This window comes from Trichoplusia ni, chromosome 15 (genome assembly GCF_003590095.1).
Source record: "Trichoplusia ni isolate ovarian cell line Hi5 chromosome 15, tn1, whole genome shotgun sequence".
NCBI lineage: Eukaryota > Metazoa > Arthropoda > Insecta > Lepidoptera > Noctuidae > Trichoplusia > Trichoplusia ni.
The window spans coordinates 1,850,872-1,869,723 of NC_039492.1; the positions used below are offsets into that span (position 1 = coordinate 1,850,872).

Here is an 18,852-nt window from a genome sequence, read left to right on the forward strand (position 1 = left end):
ATTAATTGGGTTACTGTATTATTGCGGAGAGGTTTCCAGTTAAATTTTCCCTTTTCGTAATAGTTTATGTTGCTACTACTAATTAAACTTCAGTAATGGGTATTCAAAGTTTGCGCACTAAAAACTTTTGGGTTCGTTCGTTTATTAATAGAAAAGCTAAATAGAGTTAGGTTTGATCAGTATACACTCAAGTACTTGTTTATTAATCACTTCAGTACTAGATTAGTTAAAAAGGTTAAATTTATTATTTTGCCCACAAATTCTAAAATTATGTTACGTACATGTTCTCAAAACTGGTTTTAATATATATTGCCATACACATGAGGGAATAAAAGAGTGGGTGTATGAAAAATTTATGTTGTCCAATTCTCAGACCTACCCAATACGTATACAACATTTCATGAGAATTGGGCGAGCAGTTTCGGAGGAGTTCAATTTTGGTACACCGTTACATGAGAACTTTATACATTAGAGAGATAATTATACCAGTTTTTAAAAGTTTCACTGCTTTGGTCTTCCTATATGGGGATGGTTTGAGCATTGATCACCACGTTAGCTCACTGCGAGCTGGCGATTTCAGTTTTCAATATTTAGTAACGTCACGAGGTTTTTCTTCACCGTTAGTCAGTAGTCTTATATTAAGGAAACAAGAAAGGTCACATAGGTGCTTGCGTATGTTGGGGATCAAACCTGCATTTTCGTGAAGTATTTATAGAACCTTAAGGACACCACGAATCACTACGACATTGTTACAGTTTTCGGTACAGTTATACCCCCAGCGTCTTTACATTGACAAAAGAATCGATGTGGCAACGTTTGCATGCAAAACTGAATTTATAGTAAAAATATGAGAGGACAGTTTCTTAGAAGTTTTGTTAAAATCCAAACATTTTTGTTAGTTTAAACTCCTGCACTAAACAATTTAATCTGTATCTCACAATGTTTTATAACAGTTCGGTACGTTTCACTACAAAAAGAAATTTAGGATTCCACTTTTCTCCCATAAACTATTCCATTTTATTTGCCTCCAACATTCATCGCTTTCAATGCACTTAAATACTCACTATAAAAAAACTGTACCGCAAAACCCGAACTATTAAACCGTAGGAAGTGAATCCCGCGCGTTAATAAGCACTTACTCACTTCAAACCCCGCGCCGTATAAATCTGTTCTAAACCACACGCACATATATGTATACCTAGTATATATACAGGGTGTGATTGAAACTCATAGTAGATTATTTAAGCGGTTTTTTTTAGTCAATACTCTTTAGGGACCTATTACTGAACAACGCACTCTGTCCGTTCGCCTGTCACGCGGCTATATCTTAGGAAGAGGCAGCTGAAAATTTTAACAGATAATTTATTTCTGTGGTATCATAAAAATACTAACAATAAAGACCCAGCTTAAGCTACGATTGTTGCCTTCATAATATATTAGTTGGCTGGCAAAATTCTGGGTACCATCACATTTATTTATCACTCAACCAATTTTTTCTTAACCCATTTGTACGAAACCCGCTTTTCATTCCGTCATTCCTCCTTCCATATAAAATTGGTCAGGAATTAAATTTACCCTAAAACACCTCCTGTATTTCTATAACACCCTGTATACATTACATATAGGAGCTGCCGATATCATGAGAGGTAACGAATGTGGCACTCAGACCTCACAGCGATATATCTCGTGACGGCGCCCGCATTTACATTGTTCTATGTATTTAGCTGCAAATTGAGATGTTTGGTTGTGCTGGGGTATACAGGCTGTATGGATGTTTTATAGGTACCTTCGTTTCGGCGGTTTTAAGTTTTTTTCAGAGCCTCCGCCGGCTTGTTTTTTTTTTGGTCAGGGTAATCGCATTTTAATTATATCATAATTAGTATAGTATAATCTGGCCCTACCAAATAAGAAACTATTTAAGAACTCGGCCTGAGTGTTGGAGGTTCTTAAAATAGTTTTTTCCCAAGATACAAGCTTCAGCTTAGTTTGCGGACTGTTGATGAATGTATTAAATATTGTAACTGTGAAACAATAAATTATTCTTATTCTCCTTATTTACTTTAAATGCACGAAGAGTTTTGTGTCGGTGATTGCTTTCAATTCTACTCAAAGAAACATTAGAGTATAGTTGTTTTGCAAGATTTGACAAGCATAAGTTAGACAGCAGTAACAAGGTGACAAAATGGGCGATCTTATCGTTAAGAGCGATCATATACAGAAAACCTTTGAAGATACCGTCGTAAGGACGGTATCTTCAAAGGTTTGAGTTTGTAGTAAGAATCTTTTTTTTGTAAATCAGTTATTTAAATAAATTATAACTTACAACAGTTTACCTATTTATTTGTATTTTTCTTAATTGTCTGACTAGTTTGATAAGGTAGCGTAACCCACTAAACCAGTATCAAAAATATATGATGTAGATTTTTATTAAATAAGACTTTAATATTCCCACGGAAACCTTTTAAAACTCATCATCAACCATTGTTCGAGTGACTACATAAAACTGAAAATGAATCGTGCAGTAATCTTTCAGATCGGGTTACATTTTAATTAATCTATGAAAAAGGCCTGATATTAATTACACCTCCAGCCGCACCTACATTCAATTTTCTGATATAATCCATTTGCTGTAGGGTTGGAAAAAAAATATGGCAGACTTAAATTACCCTTGAATGGACGCGGGTCTAAAAATGTTCGCTCTTTTTCTGCAAATGTTTGCTCAAGTATATTTTTAGAGTTCCCTTGGAACAGAATTACAATTTAGATTTTGTGTGGAAGCGCTTTCTTCAAACATTTAAAAAGCGGTTGTTTACATGGTCGGTCTAGTGCATTTTTAAGTGGAACTTAATTAATTTGAACAAGGAAACAAAGGAAAGAACGTTTTTAAACTGTATTTAACCGAGGTATTACTATTTAACTCGTTTCTAGAATTCATGCTACCAAGACTATTGTGAACCACACACACACACAGTTTAAAAGGTTTGTTTTTATTGAAAAGGCTCAAACGGACAATGTTTGGCGACCAATTCGAATTTTGGCCACGACTGGCGGTTAGTATCGCAAGATATCAACCAACAAGCCACACGCCCTTCCAAAACTAAAATCAAAATTGAAAATCGTTTACTTTCAAGTCCCAAACAATTGTCAAAAAAAATCATCAAAGCACTTAGGTACCTTATGACATCCACAGCAACAGCTATATTCAAATATTTTTCTCAAACTTGACATCCCTAATTTACTCCCCATCGTATTACACTTGATGGGCGATAGCGCCGAAATTAAAAATGTTTGCTCGTGGCATTTTAATTCGAACGTATTTACAGGGACACGGAATCAATGTGCCGACAGGTGAATTAAAAAGAAGTTTTTAATGGTTCGACTACTCAACAAAAGTAAAATAAGCTTTCGTTTTAATTAAAAAGTTTTATCATTAAACTCTGATGATGGTACTTAAAACTCGTTAAGGAACTGTTTCCTATATTCTTGTATGTATAGTTGTGTGAATTTCAATAGGGACTTTTATCAAACCATAAAAAAATAAATTTGAAGCTTTCAGGTGTTATCAGCTATTGAGGTATGGTAGGTATTGTTTCTGAAATTAATTCCCCTCATCACATTTCCCATCAATTTTCACGAGCGATGTAGGTAAATGCCAATTCAATGAAAACGTTTAAAGAGATTAATCTAAATCGATAGGAGTCGAAATGAGTGCAGTCATTCACACATGTGACAACCATTAATTAAAAGACTGAGCCTTATACGTTTGAAGTCAGATGCATCATAAAAAATAACCGGGGAAGTGGTAGTCGACTTGTTTAGTGTAAATAGGCATGAAAGAAGAGGTTGGTTGATAAATATATTTCTCTGTCACCCGACGAATAAAGTACCATTACAATAGTTATATAGCCTCGATCACATGTATTCGTTGTTATAGCGCCAAGGTCATTTGTAAAATAAAAATCGTAACACTAGCTATTACGGTTCATAAGATACGGCCTAGTGAAGGACGCAGTAATATGGTTCCATTTTTATCCTTCGGTTACGGAACCTTACAAATAACGATGCATATAACATGTCTTGCTACTACTGTTGTTAACAAGATATCACCGACTAGGCCGAACTTTCAAAAACAAAACACACACAAAAGATAAAGTGCTTTTTATTCAATACAGAATTTATACATACTCCGCCGAATACAAAAACATCAACAATTACAGAAGAAAATGATAAATCACAAGTTATCTATGAGCACTAGCCTACAACCAAGCCGTAACAGGTACTTAATTGACTTACATGACAACAGAGGCAGTGAAATGGTGCGAAAACAAAAACTATGAGTATTAACAATATTAGTATCAGTCCTTACTTAATGCCTAAAGGTCTCTAAGAAAGATTAAACATGTATGCTTCTATTGAGGTCTAAATAAATAAGGTAACTTTATACTGAAGACCTACTATCAATTCTTAGAGTAAGGATCGTTATTGTGGAAGGGAGACAGCACTCTATACAGCGTAGAACGTCGTCTCTCTTTAACAATGGTCTTACTTTGAGAAGTGTTGGTAGGTCTCTGGTGGTATAGACAACGCACGTTGCGTGTCGTCTCGACGATACGTCGTAGCGATTTTAAAGTTCAAATCATTTAAGGACGCTGCACGCGTTCCTAAGCTTTTTTTATTTAAAAGCATGGTTAAATACCGCTAAAAGGTAATCTCATGACTTAGATACGAAAAGAGGTATCTTTAACCGACTGCAAAAGTATGTAATTGTCGGTTTTAAATGTTGTTAGCTTTGGTTTTATCTAGACTTATTAAGGGTTCCTAAACAGTAATCTCTGTTGCTTATCATAATTGTTTTGTTCACTTTATAAGTGCATTTAAAATAAATAATAAGAACTAAACGCGACAGGTAAAGTGAAGTTTTTAGTTCATCGCACATACTATAACTACATTATTACACGGCTACATAACATGAACTACAAAACTCCAGTTTAAAAAACTACGATTCCATGTTCTACATTAGAACGCCGTTTTAAATTCAATTCAAAATTCGAATCGCTATTGTCCTAACTCCTACCGTTAAATGTTTTAAAAATGAAGTTTTAATTTGAATGGATGATTTTTGAAAATGGAATCTTGTGATTAAATTGTTTAGTCGTTGTTTGTCTGTCGCAGCGTGCAGTCGTCCTATCGGTAGAGTTAGTCTAAACGGCGTTGCCTGCGCTGTGAACGTTGCCGTTGACGCTCAGTGGAATGGTGTTAAACTCGTCATCGATGTCCTCGGTTTTCCTGTGAAAGAAATAACAGTATTAGTACTGGCTGCCATATAAATAGATTTTTATTGTAGTTGGAAACGATCCGTGTAAAAATAAATGGAATAACGGTTTCAAAGGTATTGGACCGCACCTGTCCAAACAACTCGCTCAGTTGGCTCGGTTTATAGAAATACTGAGAAAGTCGATTTGAAATTCTTATTCTGAATTTATTGTCTGTGAAGAATATAAACTGTCTCAAGAATTCTATTGTTAGAACAAACTAAATACGATCATAACGGTCTAAAAATAGGTTTCTAAATACTTCTATGAATGTTTACTAGACTACTAAAGCACTTTTACATTTTTCCTAACATTTGATTCAACTAAAAACTTTTTAAATAATATAAATAACTGTTCCCTAACTTTACAAGACGAATAGACAAGTTAACGCTTCTTTCCACTCGAAATGCTGTTATATATATTTGGAAATAGTAGAATTAATAAAACTTCTATTAACGAAGCGATCTTGTTTGAAAAACAGTTTTTTTCTGCTGGTCCCAAGTGAAAGCTAAACTTCATACAATTACAACGAAATTACCATATCCCACCAATTTTGGGTTTTGAGTTTTTCGGGGCTTTGTAAAAATAATTACTCTTGAGCAAACCGTGTTGGGTTGTGAATCATGCAGGGAAAAGGTATTTAAACAATGCGGACAAGAGCGAATCGGAATCGCGACACTGAAGGATCTATACAAATAGTCTAAAGAAATATTGCAAAAATAAATTGGTCATCAACAAAATTTTATATCGTTACTTGAACTTAGAGATCTTTATGTATATTAATTATTACTTTTTGTTACTGATCCAGAAATACATGAGTAAACATTTAAGTTTATAAGATACAAGCCAGTGACAGTCGGACGGACTGACAGGAAAACAGCGGAGCCTTAGTATACGTGACAAACGTGATGGACAGACAATATAGCCTTAATAAATAATCAAACTCTGTTTTCACCTTTTAGGTGAAGAACCCTAAAAATGGCAAGGACACCACCTATTTATATTCTAACCCCTAATGTCGCAAGGTAAACACATAATTACTAAAACCATTAGCCTAGACATTTGCTAACTATAATAAGCGCTACCTACGCTTAGGGCCAACCTATTTAGCTTTTAACGTGACTTCCTATTGTTATATTTAGGCTACCATTAATAAACGTCACAACCCTGACGTCAGAAAAGTTTGCCCAAGTAAAACGCCTTCTTGAAAGAGTCATTAATTTGTGTTGTCAAATGGCCTTGTACGTATGGATTTGTATGCACCAGGTGCAAGCTGGATCCCAATGCAGGCAAAGAACCAATGTGACTTTTTTCAAACATAAATGAATGTTTTTAATTGCTCTAAGACACCAATGAAACGGTGTAGGAAACAAAGTCAGGGAACTAGATTAGAGACCCTTAGGAGGTAGCGTGGTTTCCCTAAATAAGAAACGATCTATGGACAGCAGTAGGGACTTCTGCGGGCGTGTATTATAAACTACCGATCATGACTGTCAATGCTTAGCGAGAATATTGTAAGCAAACACACGGTTAAAATGGATTAATCATTTTGGACAATTTTGAGAAAGAGCTGAATTTAATGACAACTATTTTATAGTATACCAAAAGTCTAACCAATCATAGCGCTAGACTGACGGACGATCCGACAGTGGATTCTTAGTTAGAAGAACTAAATTAACCTAATCCCTATGGATAAAAGTCAAATTTATCTCACAGTACTCAAAGATTTACCTCAAGACATCCAATTCATTAAGGCAGTTCATTGAATATAGACAAAGAGCTAATCTTTTCTAAAGGTTTCCGAAAAGGTCTAAACATTATCTAGTATCTGAATAAACAAACGACAGCTGGAGATCCCAAACAGATTAGATTTGAAGAACCTTTTTGAAAAGCAAAATACCTTAAGCCGTTTTATAAACGCAGAAGGTCGCCTAGAGCGTCGAATACATAGAGCAAATTCAGTCGATGCGATAGCTATCATTCGACTTGCGACACGTCGACGAGTTCAAGAGACCATATTATTATAGTATAACCATCATGACGCAGCTTACAGCATAAGGAAATTTGCAGCGTGAAGCGACATTCGGCGTGACTTAACATACAGTGTGATGCGAGGTCTTGCGTGACACAACATACGGCGTGACGCGAGAGAGCGAATACAAAATACGGTATGACACATCATACAGCGTGACTTTAGATATGGCGTGACGCGAGATACGACGTAACGCAACATACGACGCTGTGTGAGCCTACAGCCTTAGATCGGGTGAAAATACTTGGTGACTGACTTTGTAGGATTAACTACGGTTTAACGGTATCTGAGTAAAAAACTCTTTTGTTTGAATATAAATAAGATATCCCTTTTACTGTACCTGTCGGTAATAAATCCGAGTTTTTAGATTAGAATTTTAAATTAATTTAAACGAAACAATGGAATCTTTAACTTTACGCTAATCTCTAAAAGAGCGCTCATTTTATTTTGTGACTGAGTTTAATGACTGGAATTTTATAAATTAACAGATTACAGAAAGTTCTAACGTTTTAATAACAGTATAGCAGAAATAAAGTAAAAGTCTAGAAAATTTAGACCTCAGGAAAAACGTTGTGTCAGACTTGAGACACTGATGATTTCGTACAAATAGGTTGGGTGTCTAATCAATTTGTACCGCCCTTAAATCTATTTGGCACAAACTAGCAAGTTTTGGCCGTGACAAAAGTTGCTTAACAACATAAATAAAACAACTGTCAAAATTTCACCTGTTTAGCTATAACGGTTAGTGAGATACAGCCTGGTGACAGACGAATAAACAGCAGAGCTTTAGTAGTAAAATTCGATTTTTACTCTTTACCCTTTTAGTACGGCACCCTAAAATGCATTGATTCTAGTCACTATTGCTTATTATTAAAATAATATCCATACCTATTCTAAACATGAACAAAACGCATAACTTTACACTCACGTTGATAACAAAGGTCACATCGCCTCACGAGGTCAAGGCTGCCTCAAAGCGAGGCATACACAAAATTCTCAGAAATACTCTCACTCCGTAATAAAACTTCAGTATTCCTACTAACTATTATTATAAATGTGAATGTGAGTTTGTTTGTCACGCTTTTGCGCTACATGAAATTGAACACAATATGTTCTTGGAGAATTAGAAGTCTAACATAGAGTTTGTATTGTTCAACTAAAAAACAATACAGGATTTGCCCTTACAACCACACGGGCAAAGCCAGAGGCGACGGCTTGTATTAAATAAATATACATTACTAAGTTACAGCTGCCTGTCATGTTAAGCACATGTATAAGGCGTATCTCGAAGCTTTTTAAATATGAATGTTATGAGTTAACGAGAGAGAGCCCACAAAATGAGTAAATTATATGATGTTAAGGAAAAATAAAATGAGATATCTGGGAGTAAAGGAGTTACATAGTGGTTTCTTAGGTTTACTCGAATGTTAGACATTGAAATGAAACTACTTTTACGGATTTTATCGCGGTTTAATTTTTGATTTTAGTTCCCGACGTTTCGACACCTTTGCAGGTATCATGGTCACGGTCAAAATTAAACCGCGATAAAATCCGTAAAAGTAGTAAAGGAGTTATTAATTGATTATTTTGATAGGTGTTGTTATTTTTTGGGATAATATCGGTTTCTTAATATGTATTTTTTTTGTGGCATACTAAGGAATTGGGTTTTTACAAATATTCGCGTCATAATAACTAATCGACCCAATGTAACAAGCATTTGTGGATTTCACAAAAGTTTGTTAAGCGCGGGGATCGAATCCGCGATAGTTCTTCAAATACCTTTTTGTAACAGGAGGTCAATCTTAGATTTAACTTCAAAAAGTTTACTGCGTGTTCCATCACCGCAATATCAATTAAGTCTTAAAATAACTAGGAAAGCACTGCAGGTTTAAAAAAGTTACAATAAAGATCGTTAGATAGTAAATCGAGGTATTTCTATTATAATTATTTCCCAATAAACCACTATTCAAATTCAAATATTCTATATCTGATTTTCATCCTAATACCAGACTAACTTAAATCCTCTAATAGATCTCCCGATTAATATTTTATCAGGACGCCCAAAATAAGGCTTTTAGGCAAGAGCTTTTTGTACGCAAAATACGATTGACGTGAGGTGAAAGTATACACTTGCTTACGACACACGACAAACCCTTTCTAATCCATTTCAGAAAGGACTAATAATAGAGGTCTTATAAATAAACTTGTAAAGAATTTACCTAGTATTGGTAAAAGATGTCAAATTCAGTACCAAACGGTCATCGACTTTAGAACTAATTTGTGAAGCTCTTTGAAAATTAATATACTGGTGCCGAATGGCAGATAAGTGAAAAGAGTATATACATATACACGGTGATTTTTTAGTCGTCTTACAAAATTAGCCCAGTTCATGTATCCGACGTAAAATACCCCTAGGCGCGATTTTTTTTTTTATTATCAACTAAGATAATAAGTACGAAGAAAATTAAACAAGAGAAATCTGAAATATACTCTTAAAAATGATAAAATTGCCGCCGCCCGCGTCCCTCACCATTGTTACAAAGCTCGGACCGCGCTCGCAACAGAGCTGTGTTTCTAAAAAACTACGAATTGAAGCATAATATTGAATAAAAATTGCATTTTTTTTCCAAATCTCATAAATACCTATTTTTTTATCATGAACGTGTTCTAGTCATTGGATACATCAACTGGGCTGCTTTTGTAAGACGACTAAAAAATCACAGTGTATATGTAATCAATTGGGATCATTCTTAAAACTCAGATTTAAGAACACACTAATGAAATAGCTTTTTAGCTCCAAATCGTCAGAAAGAATAGCGTTACTTGTAAAGAAATTTTCAGTGATTCAAGTACATATGAATTGTAATCCCTTTGGAAGTCTTGCATCTTTAGCTAGACGGTAAGCTGAAATTCAGTATAATATTTTGAGACTTGTGATTAGAAGCGCTTATAGCTTTACGCGTTTTAAATTATTTTTCTATAACAATTATGTATAAAAGCTTTCCAAGGACCTTTCAGATACAAAGCATCTTTCATCTAAAAATGTAGCTATGTCATTAATATACACTACTTGTGTACAATACTAAATTACAGGCTGATTTTACTGCCACTAAAACTCAGCCCTTTATCAAGCTAACATGATATTTTAACAACTTTAATAACTAGCAATTTGCTAAACGCAATGAAAATCCTAATTATAACGTCTGAGAAATTATCTACATGATTCCACTAAATACTTATAAATAATAGCTGTATATTTGGTATCTTGCCTTTAATGCTTACTTAACACTGTTCTTCCAATTCTCTATAGAAAAAAAAAACGAAAAATTAAAATGAAAATTATCAAACTATTGAAGGTAAAAGTTCAGTTATTCTGAGGAATTTAGACAGGCTTCTAGTTGAGGTCTAAAAAAGTAAAAAAAGTCTTCATAATGAACAACTTTTAGTGCAATGCCTTTTCGAGAGCATTTAATTTCGCCATAACCCCTCCCTAAGATGATGAAATCGTAAAAATTCATTAATATTATGTAGCTTTCAGATACATTTAAAAAAAATATTGGAATTGTTGTTGTATTGAATTTTAATTAAACAATACTTATCCAATATTTTTCAGAAATCTGACATAATAATAAGAAAATTAATCAAAAGCCCTATTTATTTCACAAAAACCGAGTAAATATCTTATCATATCGAAAATGAACTGTTTATAAACTTTCTTGGAACTCATTCCCTTGTCAAATACGATGCCGACAAAGAGATAACGTATCGACGCTAATGGAGAGACTTCCCGTCAGTATGCTAACTAGGACGGACGGACAATACAATCCTTTAGTTAGTTGCACCGACAGTGGTGTGGATGTACACGATACCTTGGGCCAGCACTGCGCCACATTTACAAAAAAATAAGCAATACCTGAAACCAGTATTAGGCAAAGCATGTTGCTATTTTACTCTAGGAAATATACAGTTTACAATCTATGTTTTTATGAAAGTGTTACAAGGAACGGATTCTAAGTAAATAATGGGGTACAACAGAAATAATGAAAAATAATTTATTTCCAGTTGCTACTTAATCAGCATTTTCTGTGTCAAATATTATAAACTATTTAAGTGAATAACTTTTGAAATCGGATTGAACTAAAATTTACAATCAGTGGTGAAGCAATTGAATGGTTTTATCTAGACCAACAGATGAATTACCAATAGTTTGGATAAAAAGAGACCTCATCTTTTTGAAGTGATACATTCTTATGTGAGGATAAACATCTTCGTAACGTAAAGCGTTACGGCGCCAATTAATTCGGCGGACCTCACGCATACGACAACAATGGCTAGTATTAGTCATTCCCACTTTTGTCAAGCGTCTTGCTTCTTTCTTGTTTTCTCTTGTTTTTAAGTTTCTTACTTGTCTACACTAAGTGTATACGCAATGTCGACTCAAGGTACCGTGTACATCTCCATGAAACTTACCCATTGTATTACATAAATTTTTCGTGTTCAGAATCGCCGTTCAGTTTATCGGCTATTCCTTCGCGCTCATTTTCAGATAATTCCCTACAGCCACAGTCAGGGATTAGCTGCCATTTTTATTTTATGTTTGAACCTACGATTTATTTTTTACAAATGGTAGAGTCAGTTTGTATGTCTTCGTACAGTTTTCACAGAGGATTAAGTGATGTACGAAGATTTTTTATGGGTGTATTTATTACATGTATATATAATTCTGGTCAAAATATGACTTGGACTCAAAATAGGTCGTTTGAGGTCACTGGGAGAGCGCTAATCTGCTTGTCTCGAGATGCAACAAAAAAATGTACCTATCGAGAAAATGGGCAGTCTATTCTTTGTGCCACATGTCTATTTTGTGTACTATAGAAGCCTATAATTAATTATTAAAATGTCAAAGATAGTTTTTTGGTAAACGACATTAATCTTCAAAAATAAATCCAAATAAACACGTCAGTTACCTTCAAACTTTCTTGCACATTACAATCACATCAAAAAAAATATACATTTTAGAAGTTATCGAAACTTAAAACTACCGAAAACTACAAAATATTGTCAGAAAGAATTCCCGCATCGTCTTATTCACAGCAACGGGGTCTTCCCTACGACAAAGAAAAAAACAAGCTGGGTAGACTTTGACTTTTCAAAGCTAAGGGACCTACTATAACCGCTTAAAGTTATCATAATTTTGTAAAAGAGACTTACCGTTTTCGATATTTGTATATGATGAGAACAATGAACGCGTTCCCGATGAACAGCGCAGCTATGAGTAGAGATGGTATGACAATGTCTGCAAAGAAGGAAAAAATAGGTTAATTTCAATATAGAGAGATAGACATATTGACAACAATACCTACAGGTTTTATAACTGTTCCAAACCAACAAACGAAAATCAGGTTAGCTTTATAACTTAACCTAAACAACTTTTTTATGGCAATTATTAAAAAGTAATAATTATTTCACTCTATACATAATCTCTGTAGCTGCTGAATTAAGAATTAATATATTTGGTCTACCACAGTAAAGGAGAGACAAATAGACATTTGGCTCTGAATGTCACTTTATCCGTACCTAAACAAAAAATATCGACACCCACAGCATAGCTTTTAACTTACATAATACATTTATAACTGTATTAAAAGGGGAATCATGTACCAGAGAGAAAAGAACAACATAGGCGGGAAGCCATAAATAAAAGCATGGCGGAAAACAAAGAAAAAATGTTCACTGCGCGAGCTATGGAATCTCTCATTCAGCTTTGTTCTGCAAAAAGGCGTATTGTGCAGTTGATAATTAAAATACAGCTTTTTATAAAAAAATATTTAATTAAAATATTGATGTAGAATGTAGAAAAATAAATAAGTTGTAAGATTGTTGAAAGCTCAAAGCAAAAAAGGCTGCACTAAATTTAGAAATTGCGTTTCCTTATTTATAAATTGAAAAAAAAAACCCTTTTTAAAAATGAAACATCTCTGACCTATTTTTCTTTAACAAAGTCTAGTATTTCGATTATTAAGAAAAAAATGCAGCAGACATCGATACCTAAACCTAGTTCCCAACAAAGTTTAACAGCCATTTTTATGAAGTATGGCACAAATATGTATATGAGTAGTTCACAGTAATTTGCAGAAATTATGGCTTGCGGGCTGGTCAGGGCCCGACAGGCCTTGACCAACCCTTGTTTCGGAGGCCACCTATGTCAACGAAACCAGTTCAAATTCTCCTGTTACTGCCAAAACCGGCAAGAAAGCAAAAAAAAAACTAGTTTTCTGAAGGAGTTGGTCACCGATTGAATTTATGATTGTTACTTAATCTCGAGTTCAATTTTTATTATTTGGTATTATAGCGGCATTAAATACATCGTCTGTAAAAAAAACTGTTTTCTTGTAACGATGCACAACATGGGTATTAATGGATGTTTTAACAATATCGGCCTTAATATAATTAATGATAACGGAGTATGCTTTAACAGATTATTAAATAACTAACGATTTTCAATTTATTTTTAATAATTAATCGACAAATATAAACGTAGGCGGGAAACAAAACATTTTATCCAAAACATTAAAAACTCCTTCAAAATATTCTCTACACAACAATCGCTCACTACCAACACGATTATTAACGAAGTATTTCAAACTACTCTGCTACAACTCGCTCTCGAGTAAAACTACAATGTTAATACCTCGCTACAAGTACATTTATAACAGAATACCGGTAAAGTAACACCGTGTTCACAAATTGAGTGTAGACCCACAACCCTATTACGTTAGTTTAAATTATTTTTACCGCCCCGTTGGTTTTGGGTGCGCGATTCACTGTGAAGCGAATATTTTCTCTCTAAACGTGTGGAGGTATTATGTGTGAAAGAGTGTTTGGTACTTTGTTAGCAATATGGTATTAGGCTGGGTTCAATAATATTGATTGGTGAATTTGAGAGGAAGTTAACGTTTAGTGGGAAAAGAGGATATTGATTTTAGCTTTCTTTTTTTAAACATATTTCCAAATCAGTGATTGAATATACATGCAATACAGTCATTCTTTCTATAAAATGTGGCACGTGTGACAGATAATGTAGAAAGGGGTTAATAGTATTCACTTAATGACAGACAAAAAGAAATTTACCGGCTTGAACATTATTGGGAACAGGGTGAGGAGCAAATTGACTATATTAATGTTACAAAATCCACTAAAATAAGGCTTAGATCCAAGACACAAAAAGTCATCCTTGACATTTTTTAAAAAGCTTAACAATACGCTCACTACATACATCCGACCCTTAAGAAAAACACTTAGCAGCAAAACTATGACGTTCTAATAAAAACTCTTTATTACAATCCTTATTCCGAACATAGTATTCAAAAGGAACTATTAATCTTCCCCGACCAGTAATGCCACCGCCCTCTGTTACCTAGCAGTCTAGAAATTCTAGATTAATATCGCGTACTTAGTTTGTGGACGACGAATTGAGATATGCTGAAACGATTTTAATGTTAATTGATGATTTGTAAAGCCATGTGATCGAGAGTTGTGATTGTGGCCGTTTAATTTGTTATTGCAGTACAATTTAAAGTTATAATTAATGAGAAGATATAATATAGAGGTAGACAGACTTGTTAAAATAATGAAATCCCAAGAAATTTTATAACTAAGCAAACGTATTTGGACGAAATCCTAATAACTTAGATTATAATAAATCATTTTTTAACCCGATATTATGTGGGATCAATTTCCATTTCAACCGAGCGAAATCGCAGGCAACAACTAGTATAAGTAAATAAAAATGTCATGTATCCGTAAATTTATTCAGAAGAGAGATATAAAGTGACGTGTTTATATTCAAACAAATAACAATTGTGCTATTGTTAATAATTTAGGACAACGTGATAATACAATACAATCATTTAATTTAATAAACATTCAAAATTACAAGCTAACATCTATCGTCAAACAATGGGGAAATTATGTAAAACATTTTATTCGATTCCACAAAAAGACAGCCATATTCTCTAAAAGCCCACAATTATTATTATCTGACAGAAACGTCAATCACGACTCCAGACATAAAACAATTACTGGGGGCCTACCACTTGCTCTAAAGAGAAAAACTGTTGTTAAAGTGTATGCGAGATAGCGCTCTACATAGCTCGTAGCGGCATCTCTCCTTCACAGTGACATCAGTTCTACTTTAAAAGGTTGTAGTAGGCCTCTGTATTATGGAGGCCTGTGGACCCGTGAAGTTTGGCGAAGTTTCAATGAGATACAATTATTAAGTTTCCTTACATTTTGTGTTAGATAGTCAATTTGCATTAATACGGTCTATTGTCATTGCTCCGAGATAACTCGAAGGCCGTGTTGAAACGTTTTATATAAGGCTGAGATTACAAACCAAAAGTTTCGTGTGTTTAGATATTTTTTCAACAAAAACTTCTGAACATATTTAGGTGGAACGTGGTGAGATACTATGACCAGATAATAATATATGTAGCCAAAATTAACTTCAGTTTCTATCCCAATTTTATGTTCCCATTTTAACAACTAGATACGTTTATTGTTTACTCTTAATATACAGGTAAAAATACAGTATCTAATTAATAGCTTTCTAATCAAGTCATCGCCTAAGTTTTACGGACCAAAGCCTAAGAATTTAGGGTCAAACCGATGAAGTTACAAACACAACTAAAGGACTCTTTAACTCGCTCGATGATTGATACAGATCCATCTTCCTGTCTACTCTCAATTACTAGTGGTCTGCGCAATGCGTACGTACGTATACATGTATACGTTTATACACTCTTGTCATCGTTCATGTTTCTGAATATCATAGCCCTTTAAACACGTTACAATTTTTCGTATTTGAGATTTTCCTGTGATTTCATTTAACTCGGTAAGATCGGTAAACTAAATTTATTTCTAAGCGACCCTTTCAAAAAGGAATTCAGTTCAATACCTCAGCTATATTTTGACCTCCTTGTCCATCCTTGCCCATTAATGATTGATTAAAGATAAAAACCCACAAGCCCACTCACAGAATTTTTACACACGATAAGTGCATAATCTATGAGATTTTCGGTTTGCTTTAAAATTTACTTTTGTAAAGATTTCACAAAATATACACAATCGTGACGACACTGGTATGTTTCATTAACTGTTATACGATCAATCTATGTTTGCGAGACAAAATAAAAAAAATACGTATCCATAACTATGCAGTGAACTAAAAAAGGGACACTGAAAATAAAAATTGTCATTTGAGCTAAACGTAGCTAAAGTGTATACACAAGGTCATTGCCATGACAACTTACAATCACAAGTTTTAAGTTCATTCCTTTCTTCCATTGATTTGTTGGCAATTTGAGTCTACCTCTTGATTGTAACCTTTATTGAAAACTGTTTTCAAAGTGAATGCAATTGCGATAAAGTTTAATCAAAGAGTTGTATTGGCATTGTGTCAGTTATAGCTTGAGTGCAGTCAGTAGACTTGAGTATGGCATATAATTGATGGTTTGTGAATGGTTTATTTACTATCTATACTCTATACTAATATATAAAGCTGAAGAGTTTGTTTGTTTGAACGCGCTAATCTCAGGAACTACTGGTCCAAATTGTAAATTCTTTTTGTGTTGAATAAACCATTCATCGAGGAAGGCTTTAGGCTATAAACCATCACGCTGCGTCTAATAGGAGCGAAGATACAATGAAAAATGTGAAAAAAACAGGGCAGGTATAAATTATAACTTATATCTTCTACCCACGGGGACGAAGTCGCGGGCAACAGCTAGTGTAAAATAATACTGTAACGTAGCGAAACGTATCTTGGGTCTGTTTACGGCCGGCATGTTACATTAAATTACATTTATATTTTAATAATTAAGTAAAATAATTTACAAAGTTAGGTAATCCATTTTACTAAAAAACTAGTATGTTCTGGTTAATGCATTTTGTACTGTTTTTCCGCAAAGTTAAGTATTGAGGGTTACATAACTGTGGAAAACTCGGGAATTGATATTGCAGTTTTAGTTTTTAAAACCTCTCGGATCATTATTATTGTATGAACAGCGTGGCGCTATAATGCAATTATTATCACCATTGTAGTAAAATGCTGTATTATGAAAGAGGAGTGTTAACTGTATGTATACCAATATTATAAAGTTTGTGAAAGAAAGGAACGTTTGGGAAATCCTTTTGCAATTTAAATCCACATTATTTGTGACTGCGAATATACACGGTGATTTTTAATCGTCTTACAAAAGCAGCCCAGTTCATGTATCCGACGTAAAATACTCCTAGGCGCGATTTTTTTTTTTGTCGTCAACTAAGATAATAAGTACGAAGAAAATTAAACAAGAGAAATCTGAAATATACTCTTAAAAATGACAAAATTGCCGCCCCTCGCCATTGTTACAAGGCTCGGACCGCACTCGCAACAGAGCTGTGTTTCTAAAAAACTACGAATTGCATCATATTATTGAATAAAAATTGCATTTAATTTTTTTTCAAATCTCATAAATACCTATTTTTTTATCATGAACGTGTTCTAGTCATTGGATACATGAACTGGGCTGCTTTTGTAAGACGACTAAAAAATCACGGTGTATATCAACGCGAAAATAATACCCAAGAAAATCAGCTTGAGTCGGCTATCTAGTTAATTAGTATAGTAATAATTTGATACTTTTTCTATTACTTACCAACCATCATGTTGGGCTCGTCGTGTGGCGGCAGCTTTGTATCTTTCCCTTCCCCCTTTGGATTGATATCGATCCCAGCAGTGGGATCAGAGGGCTCTTCTGCAAGGCAAGCAACAAACAATATATTAATTAAAAATAACTTTAAATAAGACATTTTATTTTACGACTAGCGATCTTAATATTATCTAATAAATATATTTCACATAAAATTAGGATAAACAATATTTTAACGTCCTCAGCAGTTTGTGTGACTGTTGTTAATACGTTGCCATGGAAACCAGAAGACTTTCTTTTTAAAACCGTAAAAAGTTCGTGGTATAAAAAGTTTTGTTACAATTTTTCATATTTGCTCATCGGTTTTAGGAACCTCTTTTTGTAAAATATCACCACAATATCACAGTCTCTTAAGTATCTTTATCATAACTTTTCTTTCCTAAGGGTAAACATTTCATGATGATATACGGAAAAGCTATTTGTTTTCATTTCAAAATATATTTCAACAAAATCAATATTCTTTTATACGTTATGAAAAAAAATACAATAGTCGACTACACCTTTCGACAGTAGACGATTTTCTAATAGTATAGTCTGGTAAAAACAAAAAAGTTTATGATGACTTTTGACCAGCTTGCCGATGGCGTAGTGGTTAGAGACTCGGATTGCCAAACCAGATACTGGGTTCGATTCACAGCTATAGGTAAAACATTTTTGTGATGATGGGTGTTCTTTCTCAGTGTATTATGTATTAAAAATCTATATCAGTCTTTTAATAAAATACAGGTTTTTCCTAGTTTGGAGGCCAGACCATCGG

The 18,852-nt window shown here is 34.0% G+C and overlaps 1 protein-coding gene across 1 annotated transcript; it reads right to left on the minus strand.

Annotated features, from left to right (window-relative positions):
* Positions 1 to 4,143: 4,143 nt before the first annotated feature.
* On the minus strand, positions 4,144 to 18,219 carry LOC113501216. The gene is made up of 3 exons (XM_026882286.1): positions 18,042 to 18,219; positions 12,556 to 12,640; positions 4,144 to 5,286 (listed from the first exon to the last, which is right to left on the minus strand). The coding sequence occupies exons 1-3, from the start codon at positions 18,193 to 18,195 to the stop codon at positions 5,202 to 5,204; spliced, it is 324 nt and encodes a 107-aa protein (XP_026738087.1). The 5' UTR covers positions 18,196 to 18,219; the 3' UTR covers positions 4,144 to 5,201.
* Positions 18,220 to 18,852: the final 633 nt, after the last annotated feature.

Excerpts from the sequence above, each read along its gene's own strand:
- LOC113501216 (XM_026882286.1), bottom strand. The coding sequence starts at position 18,195 with ATGTCTTATTTAAAGTTATTTTTAATTAATATATTGTTTGTTGCTTGC. Across the intron at positions 12,641-18,041 it reads CGAGCCCAACATGATGGTTG|ACATTGTCATACCATCTCTA; the intron begins GTAAGTAATAGA and ends CCTTCTTTGCAG. Across the intron at positions 5,287-12,555 it reads ATATACAAATATCGAAAACG|GAAAACCGAGGACATCGATG; the intron begins GTAAGTCTCTTT and ends TTTCTTTCACAG.